At 46.5% G+C, this 19,312-nt stretch overlaps 1 protein-coding gene across 6 annotated transcripts in view; it reads right to left on the bottom strand.

Annotated features, from left to right (window-relative positions):
• LOC140251160 (ligand of Numb protein X 2-like) overlaps nt 1-18,911 on the bottom strand; it is a 28,918-nt gene extending 10,007 nt beyond the window's left edge. For 2 of the 6 annotated variants that reach the window (XM_072334550.1, XM_072334552.1), the window contains exons 1-6: nt 18,801-18,902; nt 18,518-18,594; nt 7,523-7,987; nt 4,813-5,057; nt 3,235-3,431; nt 1,659-2,027 (exon numbers count right to left, since the gene is read on the bottom strand). In XM_072334550.1, the coding sequence (XP_072190651.1) occupies nt 1,659-2,027; nt 3,235-3,431; nt 4,813-5,057; nt 7,523-7,987; nt 18,518-18,594; nt 18,801-18,872 (1,425 nt within the window). In that variant the 5' untranslated portion in view covers nt 18,873-18,902. Of the gene's footprint in view, nt 1-1,658; nt 2,028-3,234; nt 3,432-4,812; nt 5,058-7,522; nt 7,988-18,105; nt 18,400-18,517; nt 18,595-18,800 lie in introns of those variants that run through there. The other 4 variants (XM_072334551.1, XM_072334554.1, XM_072334556.1 and 1 more) reach the window with 4 other exon arrangements.
• Between the last annotated feature and the right edge of the window lie 401 nt (nt 18,912-19,312).

Below are 19,312 nucleotides of genomic sequence, written 5' to 3'. Positions count from 1 at the left end.
TCTTCTATCTGAAAGAACGGACTGAATTAATCCAACAAAACCTTATTGTGAAGGACTCCATTGGGGCAAGGCATCTGCGCTTGCTTGGGGCATTTCCTGCAACAGATGAGAGAAGTACAGCTGCTGTTCTCACTATTGGAGAGGAATCCCACTCCTCTGGTGCCATAGCACCAAGCAGCAGTGTATCCCACGGCCTGAGAACAGGGACTGCATCAACTGCTTTACTTCTGTTGTTGTTTTAGTCAGCTGGTTGCTCTGTGTGTGTTTCTAAACTACCAAAATACAGGGTTTTCACAAAACACAAGTTTTAAGCCTCTTATCTCCAAAAGCACTCCAGGATGCATTTTTTTTCCCCAAGCAAGTTGGCAGCAATCTATTCCTCTACAAAATATAGTGTAAATATTGCATCCTGCTTTGGGTTTTTGCCCTCCACTTCATCCCTGAGTAGCAGACTATGTACAGTACAAGTGGGTGTGCATATATAGCATTGGTGCAAACGCTACTTCATAATACAGATAGGATTCTTTTCTCCAAACAGTTTGCAATGAAAATTAGAACCAAGTTTATCCAAGAAGCTCTCAGAAGAACAGACAACGTTTGGAAGAACGTCAGTTCCACAGAATATCATTTCAAAAGGAATTAAATTCCCAAAGCCACCAAAGCCAGTTCTGAGGCACTGATCTCAGTGGGATTGAGTTCCTCATACAGAATCTACACCTACACACAACTACAGAAATATAACAGCAAGAATTAAAAATATATATATAATAGGTCGTAGTATGGAATCATGTATACAATAGAAAGAAAGATCTCGGTGCTGGAATCCTGCTGTTACTGTTCTATTCTCCCACTCCACTGGACTCTCCTTTGCTAATTAGTAGGAAGAGAACTGGCTCTCCCCCACTCTGCTGACCTCAGATCCTTCCCAGGATATAAACAATATGTGATCAGATGCTTTGTGTCAGGATCTTCAGATAAAAACAGAAACTGGAGGTCACCGCCTAGGAAGATAAAGAATTTAAAAGCTGATCCACACGACATCTACTGCACACACAGCAATCCCTGTTCCTCAGCCAATATTCCTAACCTGCTCTGTTCACCAAAACATTTGACATGCTGCAATAAGAACAGATCCCTGTTGTGAATGAAAAGGCCACCTCTTTCCTGCCCTTTTTAGCATTTAAAGAAGTTCTTAGTCTGGGATGTTGTTTGCTTGGAGAGGTGCTGTGGAGGGAGTCTGGAAAACATCATCAGTTTGACTGCTCGAAGCACACGAAGCTGTCCTAATCTCTTCTGGTTTCTGTGATGTATGCATCTACACAGCACATACAAATACTTATTCTTCAAGAAACTCTCCACACTACCACACCACAAAGAAATTCCAATTGCCTTGGCTAAGCTTACAAGCCACTAGCAACTGCCTCACTTCAGACTTGTCAGATGACTCATGATGCATTCCCACCCTTCAAGTTTATCTTTGTTTGGAAGCAGTGTTTCCCACACATCTGCACAGAAGTTACTTTCCCAGAAAGAGATTTCAAGGAAGGCAGTTTGCTCCAGCATCTTCTGTTAGCCCCTGGGTCAGAGCAGAAGCCCTGCCATCAATGCAGGAAGCTGCTGTATCATTAGCCACACAACTTCTCCGCGTTATAAATTACCTGGATGATCTGTGCAGCAGTCTCAGGTGTTCCTTGCCTCAAATCCTGGCCATTAATAGACAGGACTCTGTCATTCCGACTCAGCTTCCCATTTTTGGCTGCCAAACCTCCCTCCAGCAGATCCAGAATAAAAATCCCTGCCTCATCCGTCTTCCTGATCAGTTTGATTCCCAAGGGCTCGGATCGGTCTCTCTTTATCAAGGTGACATGGATCACTTCCTGATTTGTAGCAGACGTGGAGTCCTGCTGTGCAGTCTTATTGGAAAAGCCTTTCTCTTGCAGGACCATGAGGTGGAGAACAGGACCTGGGTGGCGCAGGAAGGACACAGCTTGGCAGTGAGTCACACTGCTGATGTTGACACCATTCACCTAGAAAAACAAACCAGAGTCCTTAATCAGGACCTACTTAATTTAGGCGCTGTCTACAACGCACAACATCACAAAGCTGGAGACAGGATGCACAACCCCCAGTCAATGCTGTGACTGAAGCAGCTGTTCCTCATGCACATTAGAGAGCAGAGGTTGTTTTAAAAAGCAATGCAGATGAACTAAGGCCATCAGTGATGGTGTGAGTAGCTGAGTACAAACCTGAAACTGCAAGATGTTAAATCACGACGTGTATGTCATGACACCACAAAACTGCTTTCCACTAACTTCCAGCATTCAATGTGCTCTTGGAGGAGAAGAGCTAAATTGGAGACTACCCACCTCTCACTTGGGAGAGCAGCCCACACCCTACACAACTTCTGGAACCGTCACTCTAATCGTGCTTTTACCAAAGGAACTCTGAGAAGCTGATTTTCACTTTGTCTGTTGTCACATGAGATTTTGTAGTGTCCTTCTTTCAGGACGGCATCGGGGCTACTAAGCGTGGGGGGCTGCTCTAATTACGGTTCAGTCAAGACTGAAAGGTGTACAGTTTGGATAGAACAGAAGCTGTGTTGTTGGTCTGCATGACAAACCAACTTGGACAGTCAATCGGCCACCTGTGCACAGGCTGCCAGTCATTACTGACATCCTCAACCCAACAGGATAATTAGGTCTCTATGGCTTGACAGATGATTGGGCAGCCATAGCCGGAAGGTGCTAACAGTTTTTTTGCATGTAGGCTTTCGTGCCATGGATAAGCCTCTCTCACCTCGGTTTTAGCACACTACAACAAGCAGAACGGCATGTTGGATTCATCTGGAAACTAAATCTGGCCATGGGTCAGCATGGTACAAGGCTGGTGCTCCTTATTACTCATGTTATATACGTGGTGTTAACTTCAAGTTGTAAAGTCTTAAACTTCCAACCTGCCCATTAATGAAACACATCTTAAGCAACACAGTAAAGCAAGTAACTACAACCTCCAAGCTAGAGCACAATCAACTGGAAAGAAATGGTGCTACTGGGTGCAATTTATCATGTAAAGATCTTTTATCTTTATATAAAATGGTATGAATTTGGAAATCTTGAGGCATCAGAAGGATCCACAAACCTACTTCTCAGCTCCAGGAGACAGATGATGCTATTGACAGACACATCCGATCAGTGCTTTTATTTTTTAAAGCAATGAGACAGGAGGGTTGCATACCTCAAGAATATGGTCCCCAGGTGCTATTCTTCCATCTGCAGCAATGACAGAATCCCGTAAGACTTCCTGAACAACAATGTTTCCTAGCGGGGTGTCCTTACCCCCAACTATTCTCATCCCAAGCTCTTCCTCTGGATCTTCTCGGTGAATTTCAATGGTGCTCGTTTCAGCCACAGGGCTGGCTCTCTGAGGGACGTCTGAGGGTGGAAATCAAAGAGGAAAAGAAACCAACACGTGAATGGAACCTTCCCCCACATGGCCCCACAAGACTTTAAACACTGGCATGTTGTGTTCAAAAGTAGCATCTAGAGGGAAAGGAAGAGAAAGCAGTTATCGGGAGGGGAAAAACTAGGTCAAACTGAAAGCTAATAAAGCCTTATTTCTGTAGTTTCTCCAGAACATCTTGCCCTAACTTGTGGCAAATTTTAACTCTCACTGCTTTTTCTTGTGTTTTACGACAGGGCATTCAGTATGTTTCACTTAGAGATTCATTTTTCCTGCTGTGACAGCTGGACTCCTAGAAGCACACATGCACTAATCCCAAATTCCACAGCACCCATTAGGAAAGGGGACTGCCGCGCTATAATTACCGGATTGTCATGAGGTGATTCTACCACAGACACTTCACTACAACTTCCCCTCCTCTAATTTCCTTTCCTCCTCTTCTCCCATCTCTCCTACAACACAGAGGTAATGTTTACCTCTTTCACAGCCTCCTGAAGCCTAAGCAATGCTTCTCAGACACTTTGAAGATGAAAGTAGCTGTTAGCAAGTCATTTTAAAACTACCAGCACTGCAGCATTTAGGCAAGCCCAGCACTCTAATGAAGCCAAGCAGACTGACTGCAAAGGTGAACGGCAGCTCTCATACAAAAGATGCAAAATCTGCTCCAAGTGTACGCAGGGTAAAAGCCAACCAAGAACTAATTTGACCTGTGTAATAGCACATCAGCAGACAAGAACCCAGCTCCAGTCTCTGCACACCTGGAAACCGGGACACACTCTGAAACAAGGCACCAACATTTCCATGTTCCTGCCTTCTGGCAGGGATTGACACAAGAGGTTCTAGGCTGCAGTGCAGATGGTTACTTTTATCTGCAAGGGTTTCATAACCAGTTACTAATCCAGAACCAGGCCAGGCTATAAAAACATGCTTGCTTTGTACTGTTAGGGAGGTAGTGACCACTCCAGGAAATCAACTGTATATTTAACTTTCTGAACAAGATTAAGAAGTTGGAGCATTTCCTCATTACTGATTATTTGGCTTCTATAAGTGCTTTTAGTGCTGCATGTTCCCATTGAGAGAAACTGCACTTGTTTCTGCAAAGAAAACTGCAAATACAACATTCGCTGCAGCCTGAGATCTCAGAGTTGTTTTGCAGCTCTATGCTTCTGAGCAGATCCTTCCACATCCATCCATCCATCATTGCATCTTCCCTCTCCTCAAGAACAAGCTGAGGGAAGAGAGGATATCGAGCAACGCTGCGGACATTTGAAAAACTGAAGCGTCTGAAATAATTACCTCATTCTATATTATAAAAGGTAATGACATAATTACATCCATTTATCAAACTCTCACCTTCTTCAATCTCCTCAAAAGCTGGGTTAACCAGTCCAGGCTCCGCAGTCCCCAGTGATACCACAGCAGCTGCGGAGCTTTCCGCTACAAGCGTGGATCCTCCGCTGGGTACCTCCGGATCCCTGGGTACCTCTGGATCCCTGGCCGTGGTTGTCTCCACCTTGGTGAGGGGCTCTTCCTTCCCTTTGGAAACAGGGCTCCTTTTCCGTTGTAGTTCACATTTGTATTTCTTGAAGCCAGGACACCTGGAGGGACATTGTCAGTGACTGTAAGTGACTGACCCAGCACACGTAGGCTCTGAGTGACAAAGGCAGGCAAAAGTACGTTCAGGATCCCAGCAGCTGCTGAGCTTATATCACAGACGCTTGAAGTAATTCTCATTCCACTTTCAGCTTCTACTTGCATAAGCAGAAGAGTGGACTACCTGCTTACTTCCAAAATTATTAAGCTAATATTAAGAAAAGAAAAAAAAAAAGCAATAGGAAGAGGACTTACTCTTGCTAAATATTTACATGGCAAACTCTCAGTGAAGACAATACCTCTTTTAAAACATAAGCAAACACTTAGCTCTGTGCTTTTAGAGCTGATGATGAACTGTAACTTTATGCAAAGGAAGTGACTCGAATTTCAAGCTCAGCCCTGAATCAAGCTTTGTTTTTAACGAGCCGGTAACATGGGAGAGCAGTGAGCAGAGCTTGCTTCTTTCTCCCTTGAACGAGGCCTGACCCTCGGGCAGCTCCTGGCCTCCAGTCCACGCAGAGGATGAATGGGAGCAATTCACAGAAGCTTTACTCCCACTGACCACTCCCCACCTGGAGGTTCAAGGAATAATTCTGCATTCAAAAGAATGTGCTCTGTGTGCAGTTACACCGTAGCTCTCTCAGCAAAAACAAGTGAGGAAAAACAAGCTCTTTTATCAAAAGCACTTACAGAAAAGTAGCAGGTAAGGAGGGTGATGAATGCGAAAGCAGCGTCACTTTCAGAGACATGAGTAGTACTGGGTGTTTACCGGAGTCACTTTGCAAATTAAACTCTATTTACATTCTGGATAAACAAGCCTTACCCAGGTTGCTACTTCCTCCAGTGTGTCCCTGGTCATCTGTTGCTTGGAGCCAACAAGATGACCCTAAATGTTACAGGCAGAAGCTAGCTGACCCACTTGTGCACAACCCTCTTAAAGATGTGGAGAAATAAATGGATTCTGCTAAGAGCGATAGAATCCCCCCACGAAACAAGCTGCCAGATGCTACTTCCCTTAGGAATTCCCTTAGGAATCCCACCATAATTTAATCTCACGGTCAAAAAACACCAACACCCAAACCCCGGTGTAATTTGTTTTTTCCTCCTTTTTTCACTTTCCATCCAAACAACACCTGCAACCCAAAGTCTGCTCCATCCCCACTGGAGATGCTAAGAACTGTATATGGGAAGGATATCGTTTCCAGTCAGACCTTCAACATAAACACTGAAGGGTGCCTCCCTCTCCAAAGTGTAACTCATGCATCAGAGGGATTAGCAAGTGACAGAAGTTTACTGGTACCAGGGCAGACTAATGGAGCTCAGAAGAAGGTACTGACCTCTCAGCTCTGTACCCAGCCCTGCTCTGGCCATGCCTGTGCTAAACCACATCTACTTAGGCAGTCCTGTCTTCAGCACCAGCATTCAGCCCTGATGGTAATGAGAAAGCAGCACAGAGCACACTGTAAGCGTTCCCAGGGCATCTTCCATCACTGTCCCTGTCTCTTAACATGAGCTCTCAGCTTGTGGTAACAAAGACAAGCAAGAACGGCAAGGTATGTGCCTAACTGGAACCGTGAGTGTATCCCAAATGCTGGGTGACCGATTTATAACATACAGCACGGACTCAAAAAGCTACAACATAGCTAAAGAGAAACAAGTTGAGTTTCTCAATACCCCCTGAGAAAAGTACACCTTACCAAGGTCTGCTTCTGCCTGTAGTACAGCTTGCACTTAGCTCCCTTTTCTGCAATCATTAACTAGGAACATGGCAAGACCTCTGTCACTGGCACTTCTTTCAAAGCTACGGAACTTTGCCTGCCACCAGCTTAGCCAGCAATGGAACTACCTACACATCTCTGCCGAAGTGCAAGAAAAAAACCTCTTTCTCTACGCAAAGGGAAAAATGTATATTTCATGTGCTTCGTTTTCTCAGCAGAAGAATGAGAAAGAATAATGGAATTATAAGTAGGTGATTCAGCAACTGCATAATGCACAGCTTGGAGGGACTTACACTATTTGGATCAAAGACATACATTGCGCATCTTAATTGGACCAATTAAACTGGTAACACTGCAGGATCCCTTGCCTCCAGAGTATTGACTTAGTGCCTGTCTTTCTTTTCCATGCAAGTAAAAGAAGAAATATGCATGTTTTAATTGTTTACAAACAGACAGGCTCCCCAGATCAGGACACACAATTTATATACGTTTGAGTGGTTTTGTGTTCATAGACAAATTGCCTGCAAGAAGGCAAGGAAGGATCTCAGTCTTTGCCCTGTAGCACATGGGAGCTTGCCTCCCTAGCTCATAATTATGCTGTCTTCACACACCCCCACCTTTCTGGCCTCACCTGCTGTCACCTCACCTGTGCTGTCCCATTTTGTCCCCATCTAAAAACCTTTCTGCTCAGAAGCACACGAGACAGGTGGTATGATGCAAGGAGTGATAACGCAAGGTAAAGGGGAAAGCACCTGTTCTGCAGGTGAGCTTCTAGTTCACACCGCTGCATTGTCTGCTGACACTCTGCCTTGAACGGACAGATGACAACCAGCTTATCCAACAGGTTTCGGACTAGAAGGCTGGACTTGTGGCACTGCTGGAGAGAGAGTTTCTTCCGATCCATAGGACAGAAGTTATACTCCTGCATGAAGTTTTCAAGGCACTTGAAACAGTATGTATGTCCACAGGGGGTATCCATAGGCTGGAGCAGAGGCTGAAGGCAGATATGGCAAATGAGTTCATCGTCCACTTCATTCTGGAAGTTGTAGAGATGATTGTCTGGCAAGAGGTGGAACTGTCCGCATTCACAGCACAGCTCACCACCGTGGTGTGCCTGCTCTTCTGCTGTGGGATCAGCCATGGTGGCCAGGAAGTGCACTCCCAGGGCAGCAGGAAGGAAATGCGTCCCGTAGCAGCTGTCTGACAGAGTTCCTCTGCTGAAAAGAAGAGAAAGAGAGATTTCCAGCCAACTGCCAGCTCGTGATGTAGCCAATTAATTAAATTGCGTTCCCACCTTAAGTTTCCCCCGATATTCTCACCCCCACTGACCCCTTAAGAGTTCTTCCTTGCAGTGAGATCCTGTAAATGATCAACCCAAGGATGAGAGATCACAAGGACCTGATTCAGCAAAATGTTTCAGTGGATGAAGTGCAGCTGAAATTCCTTTACATGCAACAGTGACACAGGGTGTGTAAAACCCCGCTAAATGCATGAACTGGAAAAGCTGAGACAAACACTGCACATTCCTGACAGAATCATTTTGACATGGACCGGTTTTCCCCCCGGAGCTTTCCAGACGACACTGAACGTGCACCATTTGTACGATGCGGATGGTGAGAGACCAGTTTGAGGATTTCTACTTGTCTGGATTCCTGGTTTGGTCTTTTTTTGGGAGAGCGCTCTGAGGATGAGGAAGAAGAAGAGGAAGAAATTTCAAAAGAAACAAAAAAAAACCTGACCCATATTTCCTTCCTCTTCAGCTACTCCCTCCACAAAACATCAGTGTTAACAAAGAACGCATTATTCCCTTCTCATCCATGCCTAAATTTACCCACGGAAACATATTCTCTATGAAAAGACTCAAGTTTTCTAAGGGGGGAAAAGCCATGAATACAGCACGTGTCAAAGCTGGCTGTAATAAGACAAAGGCTCGAGCTTCAGCTTCTTACAGGTTGAGAGGTAAGGGACAAACCGAGCTCTTTGCAGCTGCTGCTGTATTGATGTCAATAACAGTGTCTCCAGTCACACCTCTTCTGAATCTTGCCTATTCTCATTAAATATACAATTCACCTGAGTTTGCTAGCAGAACACAGGCAGAGCCACTGCTGCAGAAGGATGACTCCTAACCTGGCGACATGGTACTAGATGAAGTTACATTACTGGGTTTTATAAGTCCATTTTAAAAAATCCCCCTTTAAAAATAAAAGCGCAACCGTGATGAAATGGAAAATGTTTGAAAGTAGTTGCTTTGTCTGAAACAGGTCACAGCCTAAGCAAGAGTGAACACCGGTCTGCACCAGTGCCTGGAGGACACGGCTGGCACGCAGCAGCGACACTGCAGGAGGGTAGGCAAGAACAATAAGATAGCGAGAACAGCCAGAAAAAATTAGTCACGGGTTTCTAATAAAAAACATACATCATTCCACCTCAATTAATTGTCAAGCATAAGTCATCTATTTAATTAAAGGGATAATATATCACCAGCAGAAACAAGTGATTTCCCGGGCAAATTTTTACGTAGTTCCAGAGAAGTGGTGGCAGTTGCAGGGGGAAGCAGGCACCAAACCACTCACTGCTGAGCCAGAAAGCATCTTCCCCCACAGGAAGGGGCTTACATCGGGCCTACAGCCCCTGCTCGTTTCACTGCATTCACCCCTTAACTCTCATCCACAAAAAGGAGCAGATGTGCCCTGACCTTCCACTGTTCTTCCCTGCCCTTCCACTGTTCGTTACCTGCCTGAACCAGACTCAGACACCTCCGCTGTTTTTCTTGCTGAAAGCTCCCATTGGATTCGAAGCCCGTGAAAAGGGAACATTTCAGCATCACTCACCTGCCAATGCTGATCAATCAGCTCAGCACCCGCACTTAAGGAAGCTTCCAAGGCTAACACCTACCAACACAAAATACTTGTGCTTCGGGTTGTACTATTTGCATAAGATTTTGGCAAGTGATTAAACAACTCTACTGCCTCAGTGAAAACAAACTCTATGCTAATTTTGCTGATAAACAACTTCTAAAGGGGGGGGGGGGAGGGAAGGGGGCACCGCATTATTTACCAAATTCATACTCTGCTTTCTGTGCCTAAAGTTATGTGTGATGATCTCATTTATGAGTCACTCCAGAACTCGTGGAAGATAAAAGCATCACCAAAACCTTACTGCACTTTTTTCTTCTCTGTTTTGTCCCTGCGAGCCCAGATTCCTGAAAGCGAGGCGTGAAGGTTTCATTCCAAAGTGCCAAAGAAACTTTTCCTTTTATCCCACCTCCCTTTCCGCCAGGAGGACCCTCCTGCAGCCAGCAGGGAACCTGGGGCCTGGCACCTCAGCCACGAAGAGAACCCATCCCACACAGCCTTCAGCGAGGCAGCGAGCAGCTCGGGGAGGGCAGCAGGCTCAAACAAGCCTTCCGCCTGCTCAGTGATTCAGCCAGAAAGCAGATGTTCTGTACGAGGGAAACTGCTAACGTCTTATTCAGCAAAGATGACTACTGTGCAATAAGACAGACCTCAGGTGTCTGGAAAATGCAGTGTTTGAACACAACAGGCACGGCAGCCGAACGCTCAGGCGGAGCCCAGCTCCAGCTGTCCTGCAGCCTGCTCCCAGGATTCCAGCTGTTTAGTGAAGCTGGAAACCCACTCCATCTATTGCAGTTTCTGCTGCACTTTCTGGCTTCTGAAGGCCAGACCATCCCAGCAACCCCTGCTCATCCCGTGCTGTTTTAAAAACATGACAAAAAGTTCTGTCCCAGCCTGCCTGCTCGCCTGCTCCAGCGCTCAATACAGGTCACTTTCAGTCACAAATACACCTCAGTGCCATCTCCTTGGGGTACGACTTTGCTGCTGTTCCCATTTACAGACTGAGCTCAAGATGCTGAACTACACACACACACATTCTCGTTCTCAATATTAAAAAAACACATTCATGCCATGGAAAATATGCTGGAAATACAAGGGCTTCGAGTTAACACATGCTGATACTGACAGCCCGGCTATAAAAGCTGGCTTTGGGATGAAGGGTGCATGGCCCACGTACCCGGCTGTGTAACAGCTGTCTGTGATAATTGCGCCAGTTATTATATTTATGACTGTATTTCCCTGGGAGACTGGAAATACGGCATTCCACGTAAAGGCAACACAATTAATTTTGGGAGGTGGACAAAACAAAGGCAGCACATTCTGGATTATGACAACCGAGGGCACACACCAGGAGGACACCGACTACAAGTAATCTGATCACATAAAACAAAGCAACAAATTCATGGTGGATCCTAACATAGCAAACCCAGTGCGCTAGCTATGAGCCATAAGAAAAACGGACACCAAAACACTGCAAAACTTTCTCCAGTTTCCAACTGGCTCACAAGCCTTGAGCTCCTCTAACCTGGAATATTGCAGAAGTGTTCTGTAACTGCTGGCTTTGTTTTTTCTTTAGCTGAATTTCAGCTCTGCTTTGAAGGAAGATTTCACAAGCACAAAAAGCGGCAGGTTTTCTATGAAGCACACCAGCATCCTGCTCAAACACTTCCAATTACTGCTGCAGTCTTTCACAACGATGAACGAACCATCCTTAGTTTATATCAGTCACCAGAAGATACGTGTTGAAACATCAAATCTTCCTAAGCAATACTTGCAGCAGGCTGCCTCTTCCAGAAGGCGCAGTACCAAATGCCAGAATGCTTTACAAAGGTGATAGCACAGAGCCCTGTTGCTTTTCCTTCTTACTTTCTGATACTGCTGAAGATTAGGCCACTGAAAGTAAAAGTATGAAACCAAAGCTGCTGTAAACAAGAGGTCGGTCCAGCTATACAAGAAGTAACCCCTTCCATGATTAACCTTGCCTTCAAGCCAAGGGTTCCTAATGAGGCACCTGGGAGAGGAACTGCTCAGCACCTACCTGAATGCTTCAATGAGGAGCTCCACATCCAGGCTGCTTTGCTGCACTCCATCTCAACAGAGACTGCCAGTTCAAAAAGCTCTCGTTGTCCCCATCACTTCTGCTCCTTCCTTAACCATAAACCCGAAAACAAGTTTTATTCTAAAGCCCTCGCATTTTTGTGCTTATTGGACTGCTTGGAATTTAATCTGCTTGAATTTCTGGGCAAGCATCTAGTTTCTCAACAGTACTTTCATGGGACAGGATCACTGTCACGTTACAGTAGAAAAGATGTGCTGTTCTAGAAAACCTGATTCAGAGGGATGTGCTCCAAGGTTTGGTTGATGACAGGGAGCCTAGCCCAAGGGTTTTCTCCTGAGCAGCTGCTGCAGCATCAGTTCTCAGCATGGCACACAGGCTTTCATTTTCAGGTGGTTGTAGTAATATCGGAAAGCATAAAAAGAAGTTCTTCGCTTTGTATTATTTGTTTTTACAATCTTGCTAGAAACAAACAGCACAAATGGCAAACGTGGACCTGATTTTATGGAAAAGCTACAGCAGAATGAAGGAACTGGTGCTCCTGCTCCATTTCTCTCAATGCCATACAGACATTGAGTTTCTTAACTCAATTAGCATTGCCACGGCAATGCCACAGAACTGGAACCATCTCACCAAAGGCCCGTCTGGCTCTAAAGCAGCAGGACAGCACAGTGTGATTCCGACAATCCTTTGTACAGAGCAGGAGATTCTGGTGCTATTCAGTTAATAACACCTGGGTAGCAAGCACCTGTAAATTTCCTCTCTCCTCTGCTTTTTAACAAGAGATTAAACAGAGAGGTATAAAATGTTTTTCACCTACACTGTTCCTCCAAGGAGATTAAACAACGACTATTTTAGCACGCTGCCCTGAAAAACTGATAACTTCAATGCCAGCAAATGGGTGAAGTGAAGATAAATGCTGCGGGAGAAGCTGTTTTATTTACATTTCTGATGCTTTCTCACCTTTGCGAGATGGTTCCACTACATTCATCCTCCTTTCCACACCCTTTCTTCCCCACAGACATGCAAGCCGCCTGCTTCATGGTCACAGGAACATAAAGCTTATGCAGATTGTTCTGTTTTACCAGTTAAATCAATTTGCTTCTTTGCAGAATACAACACGCAGACTTCTATGAGGTCTTCATTGCCGGCAGCACGCGTGTGTTTTCTTTGTGTGCTTTGTCTTTCTTGTTGCATCTAATAATCACTCTCTAGGAAGTTAAATACCCCTACCTCCACCCCCATCTCACCTACGCTTTGAATTGGGCAACTACCTACAATTCCATCCCTTAAAATGCGTTAGACATTTGTGAATAAGGCTTTCTCCAAAGAAAGGGGGAATCCATTACTGTGCTTTAAGGAGAAAGGACCTAATTGATAATAACCAAAACTTCTCCTGCACTTGAAGCAAAAAGCCGCAAGCCAAATCAAAGGAGGAGATCTGATGTTGAGATTTAAGTTCATCTAAATATCTGGTGCAACACACACTTTCCTAAGAGCTGGGTTTTTGAGGACAAGAGGTGAATATGCTATGTCATACGAACACCAGGCACTCCTATCCCATCACACACCACTGTGTCTACCTGAGAAGTCCTTGTTTATGGAAAGAAAACAGCACCAGGGTTTACAGAATATGAAATAAGCATGTAACATGCAGAAGCTTGTCCCAGGTACAAGCCTTGGTAAGTGGCCAACCCCGATAGCTACTGCTCTTGCAGTAGCCTGATGGCAACCTGTACACTATTGTCTATTTGTGGTCTGAGTGTCATAGAATGCAGGTCAGAAAAGGAGCGGGTGTTTTTTATGCCTAGTCCATAAGGGAAGAAGCAAACTGCGCATCATACAACTGCGTGTTTCTAAAGTCCATGTTTAAATATCCTTACTAGGGCAGACATTAACATATATAATTATAAGCAGTGTGAGGAGTGAGACTGCCTTGGGTAGACATACGGCATTTCTGTAGTTCTAGGCCTCACCTGCCTTGTGAGAAAGCAAAGCATTCATCCTCTGTCACACCTGCAGTGGTTACCATTAGAATCATCTGATTAAGGCTTTATTGCAGGATAAAGTAACAGAACTTTTAGCTACCTGCACCAAGGCAAATTTGGGTCTCAGTTACACTGGCACTTTTGTGTTGTTGTGGTTTTTTTTTGCAGTACACTTGGAACAGCCAATGAAAGCATCCCTTGATACCAGCAGGCAGCAGCAGGGCGCTTCACCCTGCCCAGCACACAGCAGCGCAAACTTCCCTTCACAAGGTAACAGCACATTTCATCAAAAGGAGTGCAAAGTACCATCTAGCCCGAGCATGTTCCAACTAACTTAGAAGCTGAATTAAAAGATAATTGAGTTTGTAGCTCCCTTTACATCCCATCAGATCATGCTAAAGGGGAAAGAAAACAAGTTATCTTCATTTAAAAAACAAAAAAAAAGGCTAACTAATTCCCCAGCCCACAAGCTCTCACTGCAGTTCCTCAGGGTGTGCAGGGAGGTTTGAAAGCAGTTTAAACTCCCGCCAGCCCACGGGCAGGCAGGATGCAACCAGTCACCAAACGGCCTTCCCCGCATAGGGCAGCTCAAAGGCACTGCAGGAAAGTGGAGGGGAAAAAATGAAGTCTCTTTCCACTACATTCTCCTAAAGACTTAAAGAACAACATTGCAGCTCGTTTTAAGCACACAAATTCTATTGCTTAGGACATCTGTTTTATGGGTTCAGAAGCTTAAGCACAGTTGCACAGGCAATTGAAGATGCATTTTTGCCACATACTTTCTCCTGGTTATATCTAGTTAAAACAAACACCCCTCACTGCTTAGGGGGAACAAACCAGAAAGAGACTTTCTTTTCAAGTCTTAACCTGATTCATTGCTGCCTGTAAGTTGGTATGAGAAATAGGTCTTTAAGAACCACTGTTATCTTAACTTTTTAAGGTACATATTTACACTATGAGTAAATCGTTATCTATGTTCCACTGCTCTAAAAATAATGTAAAAAATTGGCGTGGCCTGTTCAGCAGTTCCAAGAGCTGGAACAGCCCTGCTGACCGAAGTCCTCCCACTACCCACAAGCAAAGCAGCAGTGCCATCCCTCCTTCGTCAGCAGGCAGCTGCCCCAACATGACCTCAGGTGCAGCACCAGACAGGAGCGGGGCACAACCCCCCCCGCTCAGCCAGGTGCTAACCTCACAGCAGAACTCTTCTTTTCAACTAAGTCACATATACAGAAAGGCCCAGAAGACCGTTGTTTACTTCTGTGCATCCTACTTGAAATAATCACACAGCAATTCTTGTCCACTTCAAATGACATCGTTTAACAAAGGATATCCCCCAGACTCAAGGCTCCCAAGGCAGGGGGTTGCTGGTTGGGTTTTTTTTCCCCTTCTTCTATTTATAGACCCGTAGAAGGGCTTATTAGATGAGAAGAATGTATTTGTTATTTATTAGTCTAGGGGCAGAGGTTAATAAGTCTGAGAACTTTACAAATAGGGCCGATCAAAAGTTACACCAATCACAAAAGGAGCGATGGCAGAGATGAGCAGAAATTCTCAGAGAAGAAGGTTATGTTTCATCTCAACCCCCGTCTTATCTGCCACACAGTCAGCTCTTAATGAGAAAGTCTGCTGCAGCTGTTTGCAAAGCTTGCTCGATTTAAGGCCCAGGCAAAGAGCAGACAATGGTAGGCAGCCCTTCCTTTAAACAAGTCCATTCCACTACTTCCCTTCCATAGACAATTCCAAATAAGGAACAATATAGTCATCAAAAAACTCTGCACAAAGACCCTCTGGAGCAGCCCTACACATAAAACCAACCCCCACGTGCAAGCTGCTGATTGTCTCTTCAAATTCCTCCAGCTTGATTCCATTTCCCTTCTTTCAGCCTGGAGTTTATTTTCCTGGAGCAGCGCAGTAATTCCCAGTACCTGTGGTCACCTAAATCCCCTCAGACACTCCCAATAGTGCATGGCATGCTGGCACGTGGACAATTCCTCATCCAAAGTATCGAAAAGGTTTTAAACTCAATTCCTTTCAAGAAACTTCCAGGGCAAGTTTCAGCCTCCGGTAACATTTTGCATGCTATAAATCAAAGCACAAACTGATGGGAGACTGTCAAACACGATTCCTAACAACTGTACGAGCAGCACCACTGAAGTAAGCTGAGAAGGCCAAACAAGAGGGGTTTGTAATGGACCAACAAAACATCCTCCAGCCCATCAGACAACAGCTGCAACCACTCTCACAAGAAATACACAGTTGGAATGAGATGATGCAGCTCTATTTTCTAAACCAAGCTGATAATCGCAATTTCAGCACATTTTTTTTTTAACTTCTGCTTTGCTTTCAATGCAGAAAACAAGAAATACGTGGCAGTGCACACCAAAGAGTTAAAAATACAGCAGCGGGTGCTTCGTGAACAACAGGTACTTTATTCTGGTCACCTACTATTAAGCCTAGGACTCTACAATTGCATGAACAGGTAAATTCAGCCAGTCACTGTGCTTCGGGAAGTACAGAACTATCATTGCTTATGAAACCATTAATTACAAGTGCTAACTGACGTTACTGGGATCTCCATTCAGCTGGCACTCATGTTATGCACAATAATCCTCAACTTGTTCCATCAGGCATCTCTGACCCTCATGGCTTTCTGCAGCAGAGGAAGGTCGTTTAGGCACCAGATTCCTTCTGGAACTCTTTCACCTTTTGCAGCTCTCATTCCTCACACCAGGTGGTTGGATTTGTTCCTCAGCTCTTACTTCCCTCATTTTCTTTTGGTAAGAAACTTCAAAAGAAGCCTGTTTTTCAACAAGAGAAACTTCCTTTTTGTTGCAACCACAGGTCCCCTCTCTCCATTCCATTTCAGTGAGGTTTTATGCCAGTACATCTCCGTTATTTAAATGAGTTATATATGCATCATGCTTGCGTACAAAGGTAGACACAGCAAGGAAGGTAAGAGAGGTGTGGTTTTCCAGCACAGCTGTATTCCAACTAATTCCACAAAAGACTGACCTGATATTTCCTTGCTCCATCCTCAGCTGAAGAACCCCCCCATTTTTTCCCCCCTGCACATGCACTGGTGCTGTTCTGACTTCACGAGCTTCTTCAGGCAGCAAACTTCATTGGGAAAGGCAATAAACGTGACCACTGACATCTCCTTTCAGCAGGGCACATTCTACATCCGCTTAGCAGTATTGTAAAGGAGCAGTTCAGGCATTAAGAGTTTCAGCTTGCAACTTAGAAGTTTTGTTTTGGAGGAGCCATGTGCACGATCTGCTTTCTTTAACTGGAGAACTGCCAAAGAACTCTGGCCTTCAAGCACCAAGGACAAACGTCAGTGCTGTCCCTCAGAGGCACGGCACACAGCTGGCACTGCTGCTGCAGGGTAACTACTGTCCTGTACACCACATTGTGCCACCCTAACCCAGGGCTCCTCTGGAGTCTCCAAAAGCCAAAGGACTGGACTAGAAACCTCCGGGGCCTTATGACAGTGATATGAGTCTCCCTGGGTTGACTTGTGTGCTGTCACCTGGTGCCAACATACTGTTGACACAGCAGAGACTTCTCACAAAACTTACTATCTGCCCTTGGGCTGGATTACTGTTTTCTAAGGAGACTTTACACAGTTCTGATCCTTGGCTGTAAAACAGGAGCAGAAAACGAATAGCATTACTCATCTGTAGGCTTGGTAAGCAACAGGAAAGTACTCATTTTGGATCAGTGGGACCACAAATCAGCAGAAGGGATGGCAGTGTGCTTCCAGGCCCAGCATACAGCCCCCAGTATGCCCAGGGGGACAATTCTCCTGTGCCATCTCCCCACTGGCACCGCTCTTTGCTGCCCGAAGCTGAAAGTGAGGGTAATAGCAGACGAATGTGGATGTCAGGAGAGCACAGCCCAGCATGAGCCAGGGCTGTGCAGCCTGGAGAAGAGAAGGGAACCTAAGAGTGGCCTTTCAGTATCTAGAGGGTGGGAGGGGGGACTATAAAAAAGAAGACAGACTCTTCAGCAGCATCTGCTGGGATAGGAATGGGGAAATGGTTTCCAACTAAAAGAAACTGTTTTGTACAATAAGGGCAGTGAGGCTCTAGAGCAGGTTTCAGAGAGGTGGTGGTAGCCCACCCCTGGGGACACTCAAGGTCAGGTTGGACGGGGCTTTGAGCACCTGATGGAGCTGTAGGTGTCCCTGCTCACTGCAGGGAAGCTGGACTAGACGACCTTTATGGTTCCCTTCCAACTCAAATGCTTCTGTGGAATACTTCAGGACTGTACCTTGTTTCAACACACAGTCTGAAACCCTCATGAAAAACTGCCATCACCAGCTGAAATAAAAGCTTTCCCATCCCACCGTACCCCTCACACGGCTCCTTGCGAGCCTTCCACAAACCCTTCCAGAACATTACCTCATCTGTAGCACCTCATGTATTTATTACCTTCAAGGCATTCCCAAAACGTCCACGCCGTCACGTTGCTCCCCTTTGCCCACTGCTATTTATTAGGCTTTTCTGCATTAATTATCAACGCAGCATCAAAAACGTGCCAACTTAGCGCATCGATCAGAGGAACGCAGCTCCGCAGCCTCCCCTCACACCGGGCCCGGCCGCTGCACTTCTTCCTCGCGGGGCTGGACCGGGGGCCGCTTCCCAGCCCCGCCCGACACGGCCGGGCCCAGCGAGGGCTCCTCGGGGCGGGCACCGTCCCCGCACCGCGCGCAGGATCCCCGGCCGCAGCGCCCTCCCTCCGCCCCTCACGGCCGCCGCGTCCCCTCGTGGAACCCCGGGAAATTCCGTCCCCGCCGGCCCGGACCCCCGCCCCGACGCAACCCCACGTTCGTCCGCCGCTCACCTGGAGGGAAAGAGACGGGGCGGGAAGAGGAGAGGGAAGCCCGGCGCCAACTCGGCCTGCGGTGGCGGCCGGCGCGGCTGCCGAACCAAGTTTCCGGGCGGGGAAGAAAGTCGAAACGTACGTGAGGAGGAGGCAGAGCAGCCCGCCCAGGTGCTCCCGCCCGGCGCGGTGCAGCGCGGCGCGGCCCTCCACTCCCTCTGCCGAGCTGCCCTCCTCCTGCCGGGCCGGGCCGCCCACAGCCCTGCCCCCGCCGCTCGCTCCCCGCGCGGCTTTCCCGCCTCACCTCAGCTGGCGGCGGCAGCTCCCCCTCCCTGAGGCGGACAGGTGCGGAGCCCTGGGAGCGGCTGTAGTGCATAGCAGAGGGCAGTACGGTAAGGTAGCAAGAGGCAGCTCGGCCGGCAAAGAGCTTAATAGAACCAAACCGTCACCTCATGGGAGGATTTATTTGCAAGGAAACCGTAGTACATCAACAAGTGCAATGGGCAGCGCAGGTGGAAGCAGTGCATGCCAGTCTCCATTTCATCATTCAGGCATGCCTCACAGCTAAGTAAACCTAAATAAAAAGAGTGAGTGCTTTCAGAGCCCTGAACACGGCTGTTTCTGTAGGGGCTGGAGTTTTGTGGCATTCAGGTTAAATCGTCTGAGCAATCATGAAATCACAGAGTAATAGAGTGGTTGGAAGGGATGTTGAAGCTCACCCAGCCCCAAGAGCTGCCATGGGCTGGCTGCCCCCCAGCACAGGCTATGCAGGGCCTTGTCCTGCCTGGCCTCGGGCACCTCCAGGGATGGGGCACC

The sequence above is a fragment of the Excalfactoria chinensis genome, chromosome 4, assembly GCF_039878825.1.
Source record: "Excalfactoria chinensis isolate bCotChi1 chromosome 4, bCotChi1.hap2, whole genome shotgun sequence".
Lineage (NCBI taxonomy): Eukaryota > Metazoa > Chordata > Aves > Galliformes > Phasianidae > Excalfactoria > Excalfactoria chinensis.
This window is presented reverse-complemented; position numbering and strand designations above follow the sequence as displayed.